Source organism: Artibeus jamaicensis, unplaced genomic scaffold (assembly GCF_021234435.1).
Source record: "Artibeus jamaicensis isolate MK-2021 breed Jamaican fruit bat unplaced genomic scaffold, CSHL_Jam_final scaffold_833, whole genome shotgun sequence".
NCBI classification, from domain to species: Eukaryota; Metazoa; Chordata; class Mammalia; order Chiroptera; family Phyllostomidae; genus Artibeus; species Artibeus jamaicensis.
Genome location: NW_026522056.1, coordinates 22566921 through 22589524, shown reverse-complemented (window position 1 = coordinate 22589524; position 22604 = coordinate 22566921). Strand labels below are relative to the sequence as shown.

The window sequence follows — 22604 nt, the reverse complement described above, 5'->3', positions numbered from 1 at the left end:
ACGTAGTGTTGAGCATATGTTGGGTTGGCACAGAGTATTGACTACATGAAAATACCCTCCTCCCATGTCCTTCACAGATTTTTCTTTATTATTAACATCTTACATTAGATGGTACCATTGTCACAGTTAATGAACCCATAGCCACACATTATCATTGACTGAAGCCCATAGTTCGTTCAGATTTCCTTACTTTTCCCCTTGTGTCCTTTTCTGATCCAGGATTCCATCCAGGATCCTGTCTCACATTTAGTTGTTTTGTCTCCTTAGGCTCCCCTTGGCTGTGACCGTCTTTCAGACTGTCCTTGTTTCTGATGACTTTGACGCTGTGAGGACTGCTGGTCAGGTTTTTGTAGGATGCCACATTGGCATTGTCTGATGCTTTCCTCAAGATCAGACTGGAGTTACGGGTTTTTAAAAGGAAGGTCACAGTTGTTAAGTGCCATCTTCATCACATCATATCAAGGGTACATTTCGACATAATTTATGACTTGATCTTGACCTTGGTCACCTCTCTGAAGCAGCATTTGCCAGGCTTTTCCACTGTACAGTTACTCTTTTATTCTTTTTTCTGGCCTTTTGTAATTTCACACAATCTTGTTCCCATGACTAAACTGAACTGCTTATGGACCCAGGTGGATGCTTTGTGTGGACATGAGCAGCCTTGAAGCTCTGAATGGCCTTGCTGTCTGTTCAGAGGTGCGGCGATCCCAATGTAGGTAAACATGTTCGGGGGCCGTGTGCACTCAGGAACGGCCACAGCTGCTGTGATGTATGCAGGCCACGACCCCCACTGACAGGAGAGGCCAAGTCGCTGCTGGGACATCAGACGTGTTCTCATGACTAATGCCCGGTTCTTCTCTACTTGAACCCTTATCCCCAAGTCCCCAGATGTACCCACCATGAAATCACAGCCAGTGTAAACATGTACATCAATGCAGGAGCAGGTGGTAGAGTCAAATCTTCGTGTAGTCATTCACACACATTTTTGACACCAGCCTGATGAGCCATAGGAACACACCACCTGTGACAAGTGGGGTTGTCCCTCTGCCACATCACACACAACACTTAACAGAGGGGAGGACTCTGTGTGGTTCACAATGGGTAATGGAGGCCCAGAAGATGTAGCTGCAAAGCCCATGAAAATGGTACCGACTGAGACCTCCATGAAGGTGCAGGTAACTGAGGGATTAACTCTGGGCTCTGGACACTTAGATTTAGGAACGCGTTTTTGCCTGGATGGTCTCAATTTAAGATAAACGGTAACAAGATAGAGACTCAGGTGATAGAGAGACAGTGCCCAGGCCCTCTTTACCATACTTGGTAATTCCCCCAGAATCTTCAAATAAGACTGAGAGAGAATTGGGTAAAGTTAACTGGCTAGTTGGAGACTTTATACAATTTTATGGAAAATAACTTCCTGGTCTGGGAGCTTCAGATGGGCAGGACAGAGCACCCAGAAGTGTTGCCAGGCACCAGAAGGGAAGCATGGCCGTGACTTTGGACTCCAGAGTGCTGCCTTTTCTCTCTCCATTGATCCACGTTTCTGGCTACAGCACCAGAAGGTGCTGTAGGGCAGGAGGGCAGTGGGGGCGGGGGGAGAAGAAGGTGTCTGTGGCAATGGGGCTTGGCATCTTGGGTCTCAGGGAAGCAATTGTAGGGCTCATTTGAAGTCACCAATAACAAGTGGCAAGCATCAGACAAACTGAATAGTCCATCTTGCCCACTGAGAAAGGTGGACAAGAAGAGAGGGGTATGTTCAAAAGACAGGAAGCACCATCCAGGTGGCCAGTCATCATCATCCTGGTCTACACAGTATGCTTAACTCACATGGGGCATTCTGGTCTATCAAGGGCTGTCAGATCCATTTTCTCAGTGGATCTTCTCAAATGGGGCTTGAAAATTGGTCAGTTCTCATTGAGTGACATGACTATTACGGATGGAATGTTTATGTCTCCCCCAAATTTCTGTATTGAAGCCCTAACCTCTAGTGTGGCTGCATTTGGACATGTGATCTCTAAGGAAGTAAAATTGAAGTCAAACAAGATGATAAGGGCGGGGCCCTGACCTGATAGGATCAGTGTCCTTATAATAAGAAACGTTAATTAAGAGAGCTTCCTTTACGTCTCTCTCCTGGTCCCTGCACACCCAGGAAAGGCCCTGTGAGGACACAGTGAGAAGGTGGCTGGCTGTCGGCAAGCCAGGAAGAGAGTTCTCACCAGAAACAGAATTGGCTGGAACCTGAGTCCTGGACTTTCAGCCTGCAGAACTGTGAGAAAATAAGTGTCTGTTTAAGCCACTCGGCCTGGTATTTTCTCATGGCAGCTGAGCAGACTGAGACAGTAACTTCTACTCACGGAGACATTTGGGGCAGATGGAGCCTTCCAGCTGGATCTCATGCCTGTCTCGTACTTGTCACCAAAGGCGAGGAAAGAGGCTCAAATCAAAACTTTCTTATACTTTGGCACGTTGTAGTCACTGCCTAAGAAATGTTCCAGTCTCGCAGGAGAAGGTGAAATGAGCGCTGTGTCGGGTTTCAGTTACTGTCCCTGGTCCACCCAGTAGGGTGACCAACTTGTCCAGCTTTGTCTGGTTTTAGCCCTGGACATTGATCTCAGTCCCTGGCAAACCTAGCCAGTTGGTCACCCTGCTACCTAGTGGTCCCTCCTGAATATCTTCATTGTAATGGTTTATAAACAATCCAGGTTAACTTTAGTGTGAAATTATTAACTGACCTTAGAGTGTGTTTCTTTCCCTGTTCTTGTAGGGCATTCGATAGAGAAAGAGGCACCAGCTCCACCCATCCAAGGTGAGATATTGCTCAGGAACCTGCTGTGAAACCTTGACGGTCGTTGCTGACACCTGTTGATCCAGTACCACCATTGTTCTGATTGGCTGGCCAGACTAACTCTGGAGAAAGCAAAATGGTGTTAAGGCTGGGACTTGGGGCCAGAGAAATGATGGCCAAAAAAAAAAAATTTGGGAAGTTCCTGGGCTTGTGGCTGAGTTGGGAAATTCCTGGGAGAAACTCAACTCCATCAGGGCCCTGATGCCTGGCGTTGGAGGGACCGTGGGAGGGGTGCTTTGCTTTCATTCCTAGTGGAGTCTCATTTGGGAGTGTCCCTGCTCTCCATGACTTCTAATGGCTTTCATCTCCCAGACAGGCCAAATGAACCCCTTCGATTTTCTTGAGATTGCAGTATTTATTTATGTTTATATCATATCTGCAGACACGTATTACGTGGGTTTCCTCTACTGTGTTTCCTCAGCTGCACTTCCATAATTTATTCTGCCAGGCTTGGCCTGTCCTTGACATACCAAGCCATTAACTTAAAATCAGAGAAGTTCTGTGAGGTCTCTAAATTCTTTCCTCTGATTATCAGGCCCCATGCTAGCTGAAAATAAAGTCGCCGGGGCTGGAAGAGGGAAAATAATTGGCCTAAACGGTCGTGGAAAAGTCTAAACAGAAGATTTTCTTTCTCTTTCCACTTGCAATGATTTATTTTCATGGTTTTATGAGACTTTAATGAGGAAACCTTATCTGTACGCCTGGTAATTATCAACCAAATTCCCATTTCCTGTCAGAAAATCTACAATAAGCCAAACAAAAATGGAGGAATTGGGAGAGTCTCTGGCCTCTGACCCATATGGCAGAGGAATAACTCATCGCCACATGGAGTATGTGACCAGGAGGCAGGCCTGTGACTCGGTGTACTGCTGCTTGAGCCACATTGCCACCCTCCATTTAGGACAACGCAGGAGTGTGGACTGCGAAGCCGGGGTCTTCCTGCATCCCCAGGAGGCGGCTGCTATGAACCAGGAAAAGGACAGTTTCCCTCCCTGTCATTTAACGTAATTTCTAGTCTGGGTCAGTTCCTTCTGCTGGTGAATGAGATCCCTCCTGAGTCCAAGGCTTGACAAGATGCTGCGAACTTTGCCTTTTGAAACATTGGGTTGTTTTGTCTTGTTTTGTTTTCCCTCATGAATTGCAGTTCCTGCCCACGAGTAAGGAGGCTACAGTTGGAGTAACTCACTGAAGTTGCTTTATGGCCACTAACTCAAGACCTAGGCATGGAAGACCCTCCCACCTTGGGATTCAAGTGGAGAGCTTGTCGGCCCACGGGGGCTGTGACCTGACCCTCCAGGACAGAAGACACAAGTAAGAGGCCCTCAGTGGAGCTGCCCAGAAGACAGAGACTAGAGAGACTGTGAGAATCGTTGTAGAATTTTAGGGTGCCGTAGCACCCAGAGTAGCCAAGCAGTCGGAGCACATCTGAGTTGTTATTTTCAGTTCCAGTTTAGAGAACAAGGTGGGAATCTCTTTTTCTTACACTTTTCTTTAGGTATAAAATTTGCCATGCTCCCAAATCACCCACAAATTTATCTCTGCTTGCTCTGCCATTTGAAAAGAAGTTTGCTAGTGCTTTCATTGTATCTTTATTGGCATCGGGCCGGTGATCCAAGAACCTGAACGAGAATGTAATGACTCGTTTTGAAGAAGTACTCTTCAAAACTGTATTTGAAAGTCACTGCTGATGGAACCGGCCAGGCTTGCGTCATGTACAAGGTCTACTCCAGGAGAAGTAGAGGTGGCCCATATTTGCTCTTGACTTGTCTAGAGCTGGGGTACCAGTTCCCTCCCCCAAGTCTCCCCTTCCCCATGGGAACAGTAGGAGCGAGTCAAGAGGAGACAGAGTTACTCTACAACACACAGCTTTGGACACTGTTGGGGGTTTTATTATCCTTTCAATGATCAATTTATACCATTTGACTCTTTCTCCATATTGTGGGGGTGTTTCTGTCCAGCAGGCTTTTTGGACTAATGTGTGAGCTGGGTCGGTCCTGTCTCCTCCTTTCTCTCCTGAGGGGACATTACAGTTTGGACCCCTTGGCAAAGATGGAAATGAGGAAGGAGCCCTCGTTTATCCAGGGTTATCCAGCAGGGGCATGCTCCAAGGTCAAGGGGTTCTGTGAATGAAGACCCAGATAGGGAATTGATCCGGAGCATTACTGCCCAATAGAAATACACTGTGAGTGGCAGAAGCAATTTAAACTTTCCAGTAACCTCATGCAGGAAAGGAAACAAACAAGTAAAATTCGTTTTTGTAATATATTTTATTTAATGCATTATGTCTGTAACATCATTTCAATGTGCATTCGCTAGAAAATGTTAAATACTTTATATATGCTTTTTGTACTGAATCTTTGAAATCTGGTATATATTTTATACTTACATTAAATCTCAATTTCAACTAGCCCCATTTTAAGTCTTCAGTAGCCACCTGTGGCGAGTGGATTGCGTGTTAACCCCAGTGGGACTGTTGGTTCCATTCCGCCAACTGCTTAGCCTCAGGCAGTTGCCATTGGCTGCTCTGGGCACACAGGTGACTGTGTTTTGTAACTGTGCTGAGTCGGTCCCAGGAAACTTTGCTTCCCTTCTCCTCCCCACTGACCACGCAGAAGCAAAATGTAGAACTAGGGTTAGAATTTGGCTATGCCCAGCCTACCTCTGCCTTTGGAGAATGTTGTCCCAGTTCAGACTGTGAAAGTTAGAACACAAATTCTCAAAGTTTGGGACATGTAAGAATCAGTTTCTTAAACTTCAGATTCCCTGGAAGAACTCCGGACAAACTGATGACCATTTCCGGGGTTACCCAGAAAGGCCTGGAAATCTGCCTTTTACCCAAACCACCAGGTGATTCTAATCTGCCCGGCAGTTTGAGAACCCCAGCACTGACCCTCAAACAGTTTACAGTGGTTCCTCTGGGAACTCGTAGCTTTTGCTCTTTCAGGCCTGTGTTCAGCCTCATGTGAAAAGTCACCTGCCCACACACCCAGGGCACACAGAGCCTGCCCGGAAGGAGGCTGCTCAGTCTCTGTCCTGTGTTTTCAAGTCACCTCGCTCTTGCGAGGTCCAGAGACCTACATAACACCCTCAACAACTGAGAAACCGCTCTGTGGTGTATTTTTAAGACTCGCACTCTCCTTTTGGACTTCTTCCTCTATTTTTGTGTGTGCAACACTTGCTTACATAACCGCTTTCCCCATAGGGGCCTATGGGACGCTTACGAACAGCTTCTTGATGATCTTTACTGCACCCCTGCAAACTTCATGATGCGTGAGCTTGCCTTTGTTTTGCAGGAGGGACGTCGAGGCCCCTGGTAATTGATTTGAGAAGACATTCGGGTCTGAAGCCAATGGTTAATCCCTTTCTCCTGTGGCCACTCTCCTTGTGCCTCCATTTCTCCAACCCCTGAAATCAGCTGTGGTCGTTCCGACTCACCTGGAAACACTTCCATTAGGACCTTTTACCCAAGATGCTCCGTGCCAACGCCCTGCCTCTGCTCCGCCGAGGAGGTGGGATTACTGGTGCCTGCATTGGGAGACTTCAGATGTGAGGTAGGCTCTTCCATTTCGTGTTATTTGGAATATTGTGTCTTCTGGAAAGAAATTGTTTGGGACCCCAGTTCCCAGGAACCAAGCAATAAGCGTTTGAAATGCAAGCTAATGTCCTGCTCTGCCTACACTCTCTTGCTCCCCAGTGGAACTGACAGAACACTAATGAGGGGTGCAGCCGGCTCCAGGGGAGCCTTGAGACTCCCCCAGGGCACTCTGGGCTGCAGATTCCCTAACGTGCTCCTGGGGCCCTTGTGGCCTCTGGACTTGAATCTTTCTGTCAAGAGAGACAAATGTATGTATGTACAACGACCTCAGAGAAGGGTTCCTTAGAAAATGAGTTTGGGTTCCTATCTTCCGGCTGGCGGGTGTCCTCTTTCAAAACATGGGCTTTCATATATTCCTTTTCATTATGTGTGTTTTCATAACATCATTTTGCTTGCTCTCTTTTTATTTTAATGTTTGATTTTTTAACTTTGAGGGTCATTTGAGGAAATTTATAAAATACTGAAACCATAAAGAAGAAAGTTAAAATCACCTACATTTTCCCAGAAACCACTGCTAATTATTTTGGTGTATTTTCTTCCTTGCTTTTTTTTGTAAGTGTTGGAAATGCTATGAAATCAACTTTTTCTTCCAGAAGCACTGGCTTCATACACTGGGAATTGGTATTTTACAAAACCACACCCTACACCCTAGAAATGCGACTGGAAATGTTATTGCTTCTAAGTCTTTTTAGTGGACAGGGCTAGAAAATATATATTTAAAGATAGAATCTCTAGGAGTTTTTATTGATACTCGTGATTCAAATTCAGGACATAGAGGTTTTTCGAACCTCTTCTAGTTGATATTCTTTCTTCCACACGGGAAATCCTGGTTCTCAGGTACACAGGGATGATATAATGAAAATATCTCATATCAGCTCATACGTTCTATTCCACATTACTTATGTGATGGTTTTGTGATACCAGTATAAACATTCCCACCACCGATAAGACTGATTACAATAGTTACCTTTTTTGCATATCCCCTCTCCATCTACCTTCCCTGCCCCCCCCAAACCAGTGATGTTGGGTCCACATTGTCAACGTACCGCGTCCTGCGCTCTCCTCGCTCTGTGACAGCTGTTGATTGAATGTTCCTCGCTAGGCCTCACGCCAGTGTTTCCCTGGTCGCGTTGGTTGTCTAAGGCTTGTTCTCTGATAGAGTCATCGGAAAAGCTGAATGTTTCCTGGGCACAACAGTTTCTAAATTTTTTCGCGGTGCTAACAGTTTGAACTTTGCACATTTGAAAGTCAGTTTCACGGAATCCTTGGCTCACTTTTTCTCCCCATTAGTGTCTCCAATATGTTAGTACAATGTCTTCTGCCATAAAGCACTGTGTTTGAAACATCTCTTTCATTGTAAATCACTTCCTGTTGCTTATGCTGAAAGGATGTTTTGTTTGGTCATAAAATTGAATAAACTTCGGTTCTGATATCAGTGGTTCTGGTTTACGTACTCAGGTATGTGAAATGTTCTTTCAATCTATAGTTTCAGGGTTTTTTTTTTTCCCTTCCAGCTTCAGGGAAATTTTTTTGCATTCGAGTTTTAATATTGGTCCTATTTCTTTGTTTTGGTTTCATTCTTCTTGGGCTCTTGTTACTTCATGTTAGATGGTCTTTGGCTCTCTTCACTATTTGTCACTTTCTCTTAAATCTTTTTATCTTTTATTTTTGATTTTAAAATTTTTTTCCTCTTTCTATTTCCCCCAAAGCCTTATCTCTTGTGATTATTAATGCTGAAGAAATTGTTTATCTCTTACTCTTTCTTGAGTGTAATTCTTCCTAAGTTTTTAGAATTTGATTTCTTGATTTTCATATTTTACATTGTTTTTGAATGTCATTTAGCTCATCTCGACACAGGAGTTATGGTTTGGATCTGTTTTGTGACCCTGTTTTTTTGGCCATGTTTTCATTGGCTGTTGGACCATTAATCTGCTCCTTATTTTTACTTTAAAACAGTTAGGATAGGAGTTAACCTTGATACTTTCACATTTTTCCTTGAAATTATTTTTTCTGAACTTCAGAAGGAGGTGTGATTAAGGCAGTCTTTATAATTTTTTTAGAGTTTCTCCTGTTGTGAAGTTACAGAATTATTTTATCTGTTCGTAAAATATTTAGTATATAGGGATCTGTGCCTTTTATCTACTTATTGGGGTCTAAATGATGTGCTTATTGATTCATATGGCTTTTTTAAAGATTGAGCATATTCACCATTTATCGTATTTACTGTTCATCTTTTCAGTGTGTTCTGTTGTTGACTGGGTGGGAATCAACTTCATGGTGGTCGGTTTTTGATGCAGAAGTTTCAACAATACATGTTTCCTTTAGAGTTGCTGTCATTGTTCTTAAGCTTTAAAAGTCCATCTTTCCCCTTCCGCCACTTACTCCAGAGTCCAAAGGTTTGATGACTCACGTTTCATGACACTCACGTGGGTAGAGGCTTTCTGCCAGGATGAGCACAGGCCCTGTTTACTAGAAAGACAGAGCAAAGCTGTGTGTCATCACAGTGAACAGGCAGGTTATGTGAGCCTCTGAAAATGAACCGGGGACTTGCCCGGCCCTTGCCGTTCCGTCAGGGTCCTGTGATGGCAGCTCTGCTATGGGATTGGTGCTGAGCCTGTGCTGAGTGCCACGCCGGGGTGGCCTGCCCCCAGAAAGTCACAGGGTCTGGCCTTCCAGGATACAAAAGCCCTGCCCCAAGTATTTGACTGGTAAATTCTATCAACTCTAAATAGCTCTCCCAGTGTGGTGGTGTCTGGTCCCTGCTGTGCTTATATCATCAGTGTTCATTTCATTGCTGGACTGATTTGCTTCGTTCAACCTGGTGTTTGAACCAGGTGAGACCATTTCCACAAAGACAAACTAAGTTTCACCTGTTGTGAAATTTCACCTCCGTGACCCAGAACAAGGCTGGTTGCTTTTCTGAGTGCTCTTTACCAAATAGCTTGTTCTGGCCACGTGGACGCAGTTGTTTCTTGTTTGGCCTGTAGCTGTTTCTGCCGAGGATTGCTTGCCCACAGCCGGTAGACAGGCTCTCTGTTACTCGCGATTCACTGTAGCAAGGGCTCATCTCCAACGTGGTCTGGTTTGAAACAGAAACAAGGTGGTCTGTATTACTTTGCTGTTTATCATGAAGGACCAAAGAACTTGCAGCATGCTGACAGATGTATTTCTCACAACACGGCAGAGTACGGGTTTCCTTATCCGGGCAAATTCTACCTTAAAATTATGCAAAGTATACGTGCTCCCTTGGAATTCTTCAAAAAGCACAGCTTCTACTGTTTCTCTTCCTTTCATTAATTTTTTTTCTTCCTCCCAGCTGTCTTTCATTCCTGGTTGAACGTTAGAATACCTGGGGGATATTTGTTTAAAACACCAGTGCCCAGCCCCTGTCCAGACTGTTTGAGTTAGAATCTCCAGGGTCAGAGCCGGGACATCAGTACTTGTGAATAACATCCTCAGGCAACTCTGCACAGCCCAGTTTGAAAACCAGTGCCCCAAACACACACTGAATTATTAAGATTATTCTACAATGCACGTAGATAGACATGTTTTTCCTCTTTAGGAGCTGATAGGGGTCCTGTGAGAGGGCACTGGGGTCACATGAACCCCAGGCATGGCGCGAATGACGGGTTGGGGTGGACGTGCTAAGAGAATGTCTAAAGCCATTCACAAAACAGGCCCCCTGCTCCGACTTTGCTTGCATGGTTTGGGGTGGGGGGCTTAGAAGGAGTGCTGATGGAGACTGGTGTGTTTGGGCAGGTCGTGGCAGTGCTGTGACGTTTCTCTTCACACCCGGGGTCACATTAACCACACCACGTGACCTTGGGAAAGTCATTTAACCTCTCAGCTGGCTCCTCAGTCACCTGGGACAAATGAGAGACGCTTAGTATAAAATGTATTTCCTAATTTCAGGCACCAGGCAGGTGCTAGTTTTAGGGCCACAGACGCAGAGACCAGCCTGCACCCCAGTGGGCCAAAGCCTCCACAAGCCACCCACCACCTCACGCAGGTTCCCAGAGATGGCCCAGGGGAATAATGTCTCTTACTCGACCCCAACTCCCTGTCACTTTGTTGAGTTGAACTCTGGACTGAGCTTGCAGAATTCCTTCTGCCATTTTTGTCAGAGCGCTGGCAGAATGGCCTTCTTGTCTTCTTTTATTCACCCTGCCCCCAGCCCAGTGGGGGCATCACACTTCTGAGCACCACCTTTCATGGGCTCTGGTGGAGGTTCAGCTCCTGCTTGTCTCCCGACACCACCACGGAGGCCAGACTTGCTGAAGCAGCAGGAAGGCTTTCCCAGGAAGGGCGTTTCTCGAACTGCCTGTTCCTCCCTCTGGAAGCTCCTCCCCACCTCCCCCGGCCACCAGCTCCCTGTGTCAAGGGCAAACTGGCCTCTGAAGCCGGCATTCTGGGCTCTTCCACATGGCAGGGAAGTGACAGTGTGCGAGTCCTGTTGAAAGTCCAATTAAACATGGTGAAGACGGAGCTCGTTTTTCTTCTCTCCCTTTCTTCCCATCTGTTCCACTTCCTCTTGCTCATGGCTCAAGAGGAGAGCCTGCTGAAATTCTGGAAAAGAAACTCTTGCCCCCCGGGTTCTGTGTCACACAGCTAGTCATTTGTCAAATCCTGCTACGTTCTATAAAAACGCTTCCTGCAGCCGGCTTTTCCAACCCATCGCCTGCAGGGGAAGCTCTGTCCAAACTCAGGAGATCTTCTGACCAGAGTGTCCTAAGATTTTTGCTTCATTCATTCATTCATTCATTCATTCATTCATTCATTCACTCATTCATTCATATGTTCCCCAGACAATTATCAGCTGTTGGTGGTAGACTTCGCTGGTGCTCTAAACTTCATTTGGAGACTGCAAACATGAGAAAACATGATTTCGGCATTTTGCCTTGCTTATAGCCTCGTCAGAGACACTTAAAAACAAATTATTACAGTGCAGTGCAACTTGCTTTGTACTAAATGGCAGCATTGAAAGGATATGAAAGTTTTCATTCACAGGGAATCTGGGCTATGAAGAGTAAGTAAAAGTTTGCTGCACACACAGTGAGGTGAGGCACCCTGGACACAGGGACAGTGGAAGAGGGTAGAGAACGGCCCGTGGAGGGGTCTCGGCCGAGAAATTTGATACAACACACTGGGACCTGGAGGGGAAGGCCAACCACAGACGTGGGTTGGGGGCAGAATTTGGAATTGAACTCTAGTGATGAGAGATGGGTGGTTCCTAACCAGCAGAGTAATGCGGCTGTCCTGCCTTTGCAGTGAGATAATTACACAGGCAAAGAGCAGAAAGTGGAGGGCCGACGTCCAATGGCCAAGAGCAAGACCCCAAAGGCGGTGGTGGAGGAGGTGCCCTTCCTGCCCCCAGCCCCTCTGCTCCAGAGCAGGCACCCTCTTTCATGGTGCGACTCCGTGTCGTTGTGTCCCTGCGTGGCCTGTAGCAAGCCGAACATCTCATTCCACGGAAAGGAAAATTCAGTTTTGCTAGAAAATGGAGAGATGAGATGAGCACACTGGAGGTGTTGTGAGAGGACAGCAGTGTTTCCCTCCTCTGTGTGTCTCCAACCGTAGTGCAGGGATTGGGATGAAGAAGGACCCCCCCAAACAAGTGGGTGGGTGTGTCTATCCATTTCCGGTCCCCCCAACAAGTGGGTGGGTGTGTCTATCCATTTCCAGTCCCCCAAACAAGAGGGTGGGTGTGTCTATCCATTTCCGGTCCCCCAAACAAGAGGGTGGGTGTGTCTATCCATTTCCGGTCCCCCAAACAAGTGGGTGGGTGTGTCTATCCATTTCCGGTCCCCCAAACAAGTGGGTGGGTGTGTCTATCCATTTCTGGCCCCCCCAACAAGTGGGTGGGTGTGTCTATCCATTTCCAGTCCCCCAAACAAGTGGGTGGGTGTGTCTATCCATTTCTGGTCCCCCAACAAGTGGGTGGGTGTGTCTATCCATTTCCAGTCCCCCAAACAAGTGGGTGGGTGTGTCTATCCATTTCCAGTCCCCCAAACAAGTGGGTGGGTGTGTCTATCCATTTCTGGCCCCCCCAACAAGTGGGTGGGTGTGTCTATCCATTTCCAGTCCCCCAAACAAGTGTGTGGGTGTGTCTATCCATTTCTGGCCCCCCCAACAAGTGTGTGGGTGTGTCTATCCATTTCCTTTCCCCCCCAACAAGTGGGTGGGTGTGTCTATCCATTTCCGGTCCCCCCAAACAAGTGGGTGGGTGTGTCTATCCATTTCTGGCCCCCCCAACAAGTGTGTGGGTGTGTCTATCCATTTCCTTCCCCCCCAACAAGTGGGTGGGTGTGTCTATCCATTTCCGGTCCCCCCAACAAGTGGGTGGGTGTGTCTGTCCATTTCCGGTCCCCCCCAAACAAGTGGGTGAGTGTGTCTATTCATTTCCGGTGGCTGCTCTAATAAGCTGGGTGGCTTACAACATCAGAAACTTGTGTTCTCACCATTCAGAAGCTAGAATTCTGAAGTCAAGGTGTCCGCAGGGCCCTGGTCCTTCCAAAGGCGCTAGGGGAGGATCCTTTCTTGCCTCTTCCCGTGCCTGGTGGTTGCCAGCGATCCTTATAGACGCCTCATGTCCCTCTTACCTCCATCGTGGCCTTCTCCCTGTGCTCCTGGGCCCCCATTTCCCTCTCCTCCTAAGAACACCAGTCACTGGGGTAGGGTTTACTCTTGTCCAGGATGACCTCATCTTAATTCAGTTTTACCTGCCAAACTCAATTTCCAAGTAAGGTCACAGTCCTAGGGCCAGGGACCAAGGATATATCTTTCAGAAAGGGCAGTTCAGCCCACAACAAAGGGTGTGGTGTGTGCTGTTCCTCTGTCTCTACCAGTCTGAGCCTTCTCTACAGGGACGTGTTCGACACGGGGCAGCCCATACCTTCCAGTGACTGCGTTACATGACAGCGCGCTCTTTTGAAAAAATCAGACTTGTCCATTGTTTCCAATACTGTAGGGACCCATTGTGTGTGGGACTCAGTTCCAGGATGTGGCGTTCCAGAGGTGACTCAGCCAGACCTGGGCTCTGACCTGGTCAAAGACAATCTGTTGGGCCGTATTTTAAACTGGACAAGAATATAACAAATTCTGTTGGCGATGACATGACCCAAATGTTTTTAATAGGAAAGAAAATGAATCATTCTTTTGTTTAGAGTTAAACCAAGACTCATGATTGGGAGAATGTTAATTCACAGAGTTATGCCTTATTTATGAGGGCTTCTGGCAGAAACAAACAAACAAGCAAAAACAAAACAAAATTCAATATGGAGTGCACGGGGGGGTGCGGGGGGAGGCCAGGGCGGCCTGAGGCCTGGAGTGGGGGTGGCGTGGAGAAGGCCCCGGGAAGTGAGCTGCGTGGGGCTCTTCTCCAAGGACCAGGTTCCAGGTGGTCCTATGTGGCCTCACTGTGCACCAGGCCAGACTGAGTCCTCCTGCATCACCTTGGTGGCCACTGGAGCCATCACAATGACATTGGTTAGGAGCTCGTCCTGGCCCAGGGAGTGTGCTAGGTGGCTCCAGAAACAAATGCCCTAGCAGGGACCTGGCACTCCGGAAATTAACTCTGAAACTACTGTTTGCCTCCCCGCGGGCTGGCTGCAGAGCCCTTACAGGGGCAGGACCTCAGAATGAGAAAAAAATGTTTGCAAACCATGCATCAGAGGAGGGATCTGGATACAGAGCACAGGGAGGATGGTTACAACTCAATAATAAAAAGACAAACATTCAAGTAAAAAAAAACGGACAAAGGACTTGAATAGATGGTTCTCCAGCAAAGATAGACAAATGGCCAATAGACAGACACATGGAAAGATGCTCCGTATGATTGGTCGTTAGGGAAATGCAAGCAAGAACCACAAGGAGCTAGCACATCACACCCAGCAGGGTGGCTGTGGTTTGAAAACACAGCAAGTGCTGGTGAGGATCCAAACGGTGCGGCTGGTTGGGACAGCGGCCTGGCAGCTCCTCAGAAGCTTAACACACAGGTTCCACAAGAGGCAGTGGTTCCACCCAGGTGCACCCCCACGAGACATGAAAACACACAAAACACACACGCGTGTTCAGAGCAGCAGTATTCACAAGACCCGAAAAAGTGGGGCAAAACAAATGTCCATCAAGTAAGGAGCACATAAATAAAATGTAGTGTATCTGTACCATGGAATATTATTTGGAAGTGAAAAGAACACTGAGTCATGCTAAGGTCTTGAAAACATGCTGAGTGAAAGAAACCAGGCACAGAAGACAGCACGTTGCATGAGCGCGTTTTTATGAACCATCCCACACAGGCAAACCTGTGGACCTAGTGTAGTGTGGCTAATGTCCTTCCCAGAGTGTAGTGGGAAGGACCGGGGAGTGACAGCTGATGGACTAATGGGTGTGGAGTTTCTTTTGGGGGGATAAAAGTGTTCTAAAGTTGTAATAATAGTTGCATAATTCTATGGACATATTAAAGCCATTGAATTGTGGGCTTTAACTGGAAGAATTGTGTGGTATAGGAATTAAGTCTCCATAAAGCTGTTACATGTTTTAAAAGCAAATATGCTCAGTATATTTAAAATCTCATTTCCTCATTCCTTCTTCCTCCCTCCATCCCTCCCTCCCTTTTCCTCCTTCTCTTTTTTTCTTTCAAGTGTATAAGCCTAAGATGGAACATGTCTCATTCATGGAATGAAATACAATTATCAACTGGGTGACAAGAAAAGGTAGCCAGCCAAACAGAAAATGTTTATTTAATTTGAGGAACTAACTGCAGAGAGAGAGAGTATCTGAGGTGTAAGCCAAGTCCCTTTTAATGACATTTATTCTTTTTTTATTCAACACATATTTACGGGACATTTATGACCCATTGGAGGCACTGTACTCGGGGCTATTTTATGATTTCAACGTGACAAGTTGAACGATGAAGTGTATATTCATCGCATGTGCCCGAGACCGGGTTTTCCGTGTTCGTAAGCAGTCTGCCACGGCTGCGCCCTCCTGTGCTTCTCCAGAGTAGTCTGTGCGTGCTGGCTTTGGTCTTTCGCAAATTGCTTAAAAAGGGTAAACACACAATCACATTGGGAAATTCCCTGATATTTACAGAAATGCAGAACACTGGGTTAGGAAATTCATAAAACAGCTGTGTGTCTTGAACAACCAGTTTGTCTGATAGCACCGCTGGGAATCTTAGACCCACGAGAGCCAAGGGTGTGGAGGAGCCCAGGGAGCCTTCCTGGCTCCTCTCTCAGTCCCTGGGGCCTGCGGATCTGCTTTGGTTTGAGGAGGGCTGGAGGCCGGACCCAGCTGGGGTCAGCAGCTCGGCCGGCCCCAGGAGACGCTGGTGGGCTATGGAGTTCCTGGCAGGAGGTTGGGCTCTACCAGGCTCATCTCAGAACCCATTTCTGCTTAGAGAGAACCCAAACCTTCCATCGGTGCAACTTAAAAATGTTTCCCCATGTGGACCCTCTCAACTCGCATCTCTGAAGGTAGGTCAGCGGATGCTGGCCGCCCCAGGACGTTTATGAACTAGTGTCTGGGACCGAACTCAGAACTGATGTGGATTTCCAAGACCTCTTGAATATGAAAGACAGTTAGTAATGGGGGTAAAATGGAGACAAGTGTAACTGAACGACAATAAAAACCTTTAAAAAAACAAAGAGCAAAGGGAGTTGGAACTTGATCGTGCAGGACTCTTCAGGCGGGAAAGCATATTCCCCGGGGCCTGTGCTTGTCCATGCAGATGTCTTCAGGACGTAATTGGGTTGGATTCTGGAGGTCACGCATACAGTCAGGGAGAGGGGCTCTTGTCCCTCTTCAGTTTAGGGGTCATTCCTTTCATGCATCTCGGTGTGCGCAGGTCAGTCCCACTGTGGTCCTTCTGGAATGAGCCATGGCGCAGCAAAACAATCCAGGAGAAAAGGCGTCTGCGGGTGTTCCTCACGGATTTCTACTCTAGTGGAACAAAACCATTTAGGGAAACAAGAATTTTCCTGGGGAAAATAATGTAACTTGAAAACAAAAATCAAAGGAAAAAAAATTCAGCCAAAGCCACTAAAATGTATGCATTACTTGAGGCAAAAAGTTTTTTCTCCATCGAGGGGCTGAATTTTCTGCGTTAGTTACCAATCTTCACGATTCCAAAGGTACCTTATTCTCGTTTGTTGACTCAAGAGTATTTATTGAGTCACTACAGTTGTCAGACACCTACCTGAAATTTTATCATGTGACTGGAAGATGTTAGGAACGCGTCGTGAGGGAAAGCGGTGGACAGAGCTGGAGGGACACGTGAGGCTGTGCCCCTGGGCACACCCCTCCTTATTTGGATGACCCACTTTTAAGTGAGTCACTTGGCTGTCTTTCAGGGATCCTTCCCTCGAAAGGGAGGAAGGCGGGCTCCGCATATTCATCAGAGCACCGTCCTTTAAGGAGAAAAGAGCCTTTGAATGATAGATGCATGTTTCAACAACCACGGCCAATGTCGAGAGCACTAATGTGCTTTCAGCCAGATAACAAAGGCCGGTTTGCTTTCTTTCCCATGGATTCAATGCTGCGTTTCAAAAACATCTTACATAAACCCTTAGAAATCTTTTGTGAAGATAAATTTAATGTGTTTAAGCAGTGACCCTTTGCTCCCATGATGCAAGGCACAGAGACGGCTCCCAGCCTTCTTGAGTCAGGGCTGGGCGTTGATACCCATTTCTCAAGGCAAACACCCTCTGAGGGCTTCTGGTCCTGAGGAGACTTGGGTTATTCTGTCCCTGACAGAAGGTTGCACTGGCAGTTCTGGCTCATTTAGTGCAGAGTTGTTTTTAATGCAACAATGTGTGTGCTTCAGTCACTTCAAAATGCACTTATCCCTGTGTTTCACAAGGTCTCCTGCACCAGACTCAGATGGTTGAACTGGAAACATTTCAGCCAGGCTCAGTGGTGGTTCTCTGGGGTCCTGCGAAACTTGAGTCTCCGTGGGCGGCGCTTCGGCCACCCTGTTTCCTGATCAAATGGGTAGTGGGTTAGTGATGGGGACCTGACTCCATCATGTTCTCTCCAGCCCCCTCATTCTCCTTGGAATTCTGGGTCACTCAAGGACCCACTGCGCCGCTGCTATTCAACAAGCAAAGTTCTGGGTTCCTGGTACACGAAACTCAGGCTTCATGCATCCCCATTCCGAGCTGGGGCTGAAGCCTCTGCAATGCGCCCACCCGCCCTCAGCCATGCATCCCCGTCCCAGCTGGGGTGTGTGTCCAGCATCGCAGCAGTCTACGGCCCGTGCGGTGACAGAACGGTAGTGTCTGAGTAAGCCTCTGCACAGGCAGGCAGGCCGGCCGGCCAGCGTCACTCCACCGGTTCCCCTACAACACGCAGGGCCCTCTCTGGGCAAGGCTTCGGGTGCTCTGTGTGAAGTCACACAGATGCCAGATCTATGATGAATTCTTCTGCTCCTGAAGGCCAGGAGGGCATTTTTGGTGTACCCCAACTCTGGGAGGGGACTCATGCCTGTCCCCTTATTCCAAGTTCTCTAATCCTTAGTGATGTCTGATTGATGGGCCACCCAAGCTAACGTACACCCTTCGTGGGACTCTGTTTAAGATGGAGAAACTCCACAAGCCGGGTCCCACACAGACAGCAGCCAGGCCTGCCATGGGGAGGGGGAGGTCTTCCCCTTTTGCCTGGGATGGAAGGCACGGTACAGGACGGTGACCCTGGATCCCCAGGACAGCTGCTGGGTGTGGACAGGGCACAGGCCGGGGGCTGCTCTGTGCACAGCTGGGCGGAGCGGGGCCCAGGGCTCTCACGCGGTACCCGCTTAAGGCCGCTTGCTCCCTGGCAGCTCATCTGAGTTACCATATGGGAAAAAAAGGAGAAAAATGACATGCCCTTGAACAAATGAAGTGCAAGATGTTCCTTATCTTCAGAAAAAGAATTAAGTTTGGATCTTTTTTAAGGAGTAGGGACTTTTATATAGAGAATCATCCAAGAATAATATGTTTACAAATTGTGTGGCCTTGATTGTGTTAATGAAGCTATTATTCAAATAGAAAATGAAAACCTTTCCACTGTGGAGGCCCCTCAGCCGAGTGTTCAGAACAAAAGGGAGCAGCTATTGGAACAGCAAGAGGAGAGCCAAGGCCAGTGCCAAACCGCTGGGCGGGACTGACGGGGCCGGGCTGGCCTGGCCCTTCAGCATGCACATCACCCTGGACCAGGACCCGTTGTTGGGCAGGGGGGCGATGCCTGCCACGCAGCACATGACATTGTAGACGTCCACGGACCGGATCGGAGCAGCTCTGAAGTTGGACTTGAAATCTGAAAGGGAAAGGCAAGCAGGCAAGTTATGGTAGTCACTCACCAGGCAGAGTGGCACTGAGTCCCCATGTGGAGGGATTATGCTCAGGCTGCAGGTGGCTTTGGGACCAGAAAATCAGCTCTACTGATGGGGCGTGGCCAGGTGATTGTGAACTCGGAAGAGTATGTGGAAGGCCACAGGTCGGGAAAGGGAGTAACTTCCTATGGCTCATGGAGATGAGCTCAGTCAGCGAAGACCGACCTTGCGTCTGTTTCTGCAGAGCTTGGAGCCCAGGTGCGGTCACAGAAGTCTGACTGTCTGACTAGGCTCTCCAAAGCCCAGTTCAAGGGCATTCTCATCTTTCAAAACATCTCCCAGCAGGGGCTGGTTGGCTGCCTGCCGATTTCCATCGCAGAGACCCCACTGCAACTCAAGAATGTCTCTCCACTTTCCTGCCGCGTGGAGAGCCCAGGACTGGACAGATAGGTGTAGGATGGGACAGTGTCCCCAGAGCTGGCTGGCTCAGAGCAACAGCGATGGCTTCCTGAGCACTGATGGAAGATCATTTGGACCTTCGTTAGGATCCCTTGACTGTCAGACAAAATAACTTGGCCGTGTGGGGCAAAAAGCAAATTGGCAGAGTTACAGAGCCAGGGAAGGCTCTGGGAGATCTCATGTGGAAGCGTTGTGGTTCTAGAAACCCAGAGGCTGCAGCCAACACCAGCGGCAACATAGGAGGTGAAGGCAGGGCTGGCCACTCATGGCATTGCATTCAGGGCGCCAAAGGAGGGATGTCAATCCAGAGCACACCTGCTCCGTCCCCAGGGGAGGCAGTAGGATGCTGACTGCAGGGTGTTTCTCTGCTTAAGTGACGGGAAGAGTTTGGTAATCATGTCCATGAGCAGTTTCACTTTTAGGCCCCAAACTAGAACTTCCAGCAAAACACCTGAAGCTGCACTGAGGTTGAACCGAGAAGGGAGAGTCTGTCAATCAGCAAAGCCTGGGATGAGCTTTCAGTCCGTCTAAGAGTTTTGAAGGAAATGGGTAGTTTGGGGGCTGCGACCTTTGTCATTGCTTTGCTAAAATGGTCACAGAGGCTTTATTTAAAAAGCAAACGGACGAAACAGCAACGTCATCCAGAAGTGCCAGCCACCCCAGTCTGCTCTGGTGTCAGCTCTAAAAGGACAAGTTTGGAAGGAAGTCACATGCAGGGACTTGGCCACAGAGCACAGGAAAGCCAGGGCAAGTGATGGCTCTTAAAATGGAGATTTCAAATGGAATTCGGAGCAAAGAGGTTCATGGGTGCAATCAGCCTGCAAGCCGTACGAGCTGGGCCACCTCAGGAAACAGGGACGTGGTCCCTAGAAATCGTAGCTTCAGTCACGTTGTATGTGCTCAAAAATGGCAGCTGGCATTACTCTAGCATTGTTAGCAGGCTCGTAGGATAAATGCCCAGTAAAAGCAGGCGGTGGGTGGAAAATCCTCCATAAACTCTCTGGAGGATTCATTTTACTTTGGGTGCAAGGAGGATCAGGGTCCGCATCCCCTCAGGGTAAAATCTGTTTTTTAAAAAAATCCAGAAACTCCCAGAACAGGAGGCTGTAGGGCCACCCCAGGAGGCACCCCCTCTTCATATCAAGGCAGATGGCACAGATGGACGAAGACGGTGGCTGTACTTGCCCAGAGGTGAACCAGCTGCCGCCTGAGGAGTCAATGGAAAGGGTTTCCCAGTGACAGGAAAGCAAGTCCCCTCCATCCTCCTGACTTGCCGTGAACTTGGATGTGGCCATCCTACTGCCCCATCCCATGGTGGTCATGTCCTTGTCGGACGTGTGGGTGGGAGAATGTGGGAGGCAGACAGTAGTCAACCCAAGATATCCTTCCCCAGCCTTCCAAACACCCCCTTCTTTAACACTTGGCAGAAGTACTGAGATAAACCCTACAGAAGACCATCTTTTAACGTCCAAAGAGCAAAATCAAATCCTGTGTTCGTCCACAGGAAGCAGAGTTGAGTTTTCTTTCCCATTCCTTCTGGCTCATGGCTTCTGATTCTGCAGGGCTGGGAATCTGGGCCAGGCTGGAATGGGAGCTTCTCGAAAATTCCTGAATAGCAGAACAATACTCGACCCGACCTGGGAGGACTCCGCCAAACTCTGCCAAGCTCCAGATGACATTTTGAACCTGTATTGGGAATCTGAGTTATTCCCATGGGTTAAATTTTTGTGGATATTAAAACTGTTTCTCTTAAAGCCTGCAGGCTCTCCGGCCTCCAGAGGTGCCCGGCCACCCGGACCGCTTGCTGAGCGAGGCTCTGAGCCACGCCCCTGCTGTCTTATCGGGAATGTGGCCTTCTCCTCGGGCAGGATTGGGGTGTTCGCATTTGAAACTGGGATTAACCAGAGAGAGGCTGCCTTCCAGAATTAGTTCCCTTTCTCTTAGCTGGGCCAGACTCACTGACTTCTAAGACTTATCTGTGTGCAGCCATAACCTTGTTCAGCTTCCTCCCTCAGCGAGAGGCACGTACGATTCACCAGGAGGGATGTACCTTTACCTCAAAGGGCAGCTAGATTCCTGTTAACGGCCTTGCTCTTACATTTTCTTCTGAGTAAATAGCCAGTGTGTGAAGCTGTTCAATCTTTCATGAGAACCGGAGCCAGAAACGTGGTGTTTGGTGGGAGGTTCTCAAGGCTCCATCTGCCTGGAAACATTTTTGCAATTAGCCCAGTCCATTTGCATCAGGGGTCATCTTTCTGTCTATAAAAGACTCGGACTTTGAGTTTTAAAGGAGCACACAACGGAGGCCTTGGCCAATGGACAAAATCTCCCCACCAAAGTGAACTTGAAGTTGCAGCTTGGGGAACTCGGTTTAAAATTGGGGGTTTGCTTCTGCTTTCAAGTATGCCTGAGACTAGCTTGTAAACACGCCTTCAGCTGACAACTGTTTTGCATTCACAGTCTTTTTTCTCTCTGGGGAAGGAGAAGGCGATGCTTTTGAATGGGAGCCCAGCTGTCTGGTGCTCCCCCGTACAAAGGCCGTGGCCCTGGCCCTGGAGTGTCTCCCAGCTAATCTAGCAGGTTGACCTCCACCAGGTCCACAGGGCTTCATCACTCACCCACTTCGCTCGGAGCTCCGCAGAGCTGATGGGCTGGCTGACAGGTAGCACCCGGCAGATATGATTGGTTGATGGCAACGTGCTGGACACCCTCTGCCCTGCCCCCTGCAGCCAAGTCCTGAACCCAGCCAGGGCTCTGGAAATGTTTGCTGCTACTGCTGCTGTCTGCGGCTTCCTTTGGGACTGGGAACTTGAATCACAAGTGGGAAGGGATTTGGACCACTGTGTTTCCTCAGCTCAGGGTCCCAGAGGCCTCCGGGGAGGGTGCAGAAATGGACACCTCACGGTTCTCAGCAGCTATTTTGGTCATAAATAGTCTGACCCAAGGCAGGTGGGTCGATGTATATCTTTGTCTTGCTACATCGAGAAGAGCAAGGCATCTAGGTCTACTGTCTAACTTAGCATTTGAAAGGCAGGTGGGGATTTCATGGGCTGAAGCACTTTGATGACACTCAGGAAAAGGCTTTGGGATGTGGGACTCAGGGCCAGCTTATTGTATTTCACTATGAGGGTGGGCGGTAGTGAGAAAGAAGAGTAGCTCATGCACCATCAACTGAAGGATTGTGGCTGTCGGATGCTTTTTACTCTAGTTTTTTTTTTTTTTTGTAAGAAGAGGGTGTTCAGGTAGTAGTATGATCTTTAGAGTGTTTGATACACTTTTCCAAAATGTGAATTTTTAGCTCTCTAAATAATCAAAGCAAATGACCAAATAGGCCACCTTCGTCTTCTCCCAGCCCTAGGAATGTATCGGGCCAAAGAAGGCACAGTAAATTTGCTTTC

General features: G+C 48.1%; 1 protein-coding gene and 1 long non-coding RNA gene across 3 annotated transcripts in view; one reads left to right on the top strand and one right to left on the bottom strand.

Moving 5' to 3' along the window:
• The first annotated feature begins 4001 nt into the window (after positions 1-4001).
• LOC128626635 (uncharacterized) overlaps positions 4002-22604 on the top strand; it is a 32405-nt gene continuing 13802 nt past the window's right edge. Inside the window, exons 1-2 of one of the 2 annotated variants that reach the window (XR_008390627.1) lie at positions 4002-4156; positions 6139-6396. This is a non-coding gene — a long non-coding RNA (uncharacterized LOC128626635). Of the gene's footprint in view, positions 4157-4182; positions 4308-6138; positions 6397-22604 lie in introns of those variants that run through there. The other variant, XR_008390626.1, reaches the window with a different exon arrangement.
• ENPP6 (ectonucleotide pyrophosphatase/phosphodiesterase 6) overlaps positions 15128-22604 on the bottom strand; it is a 73059-nt gene continuing 65582 nt past the window's right edge. The window contains exon 8 of the mRNA XM_037128876.2: positions 15128-18731. Coding sequence (XP_036984771.2) covers positions 18526-18731 — 206 coding nt within the window. The 3' untranslated portion in view covers positions 15128-18525. The remainder of the gene's footprint in view (positions 18732-22604) is intronic.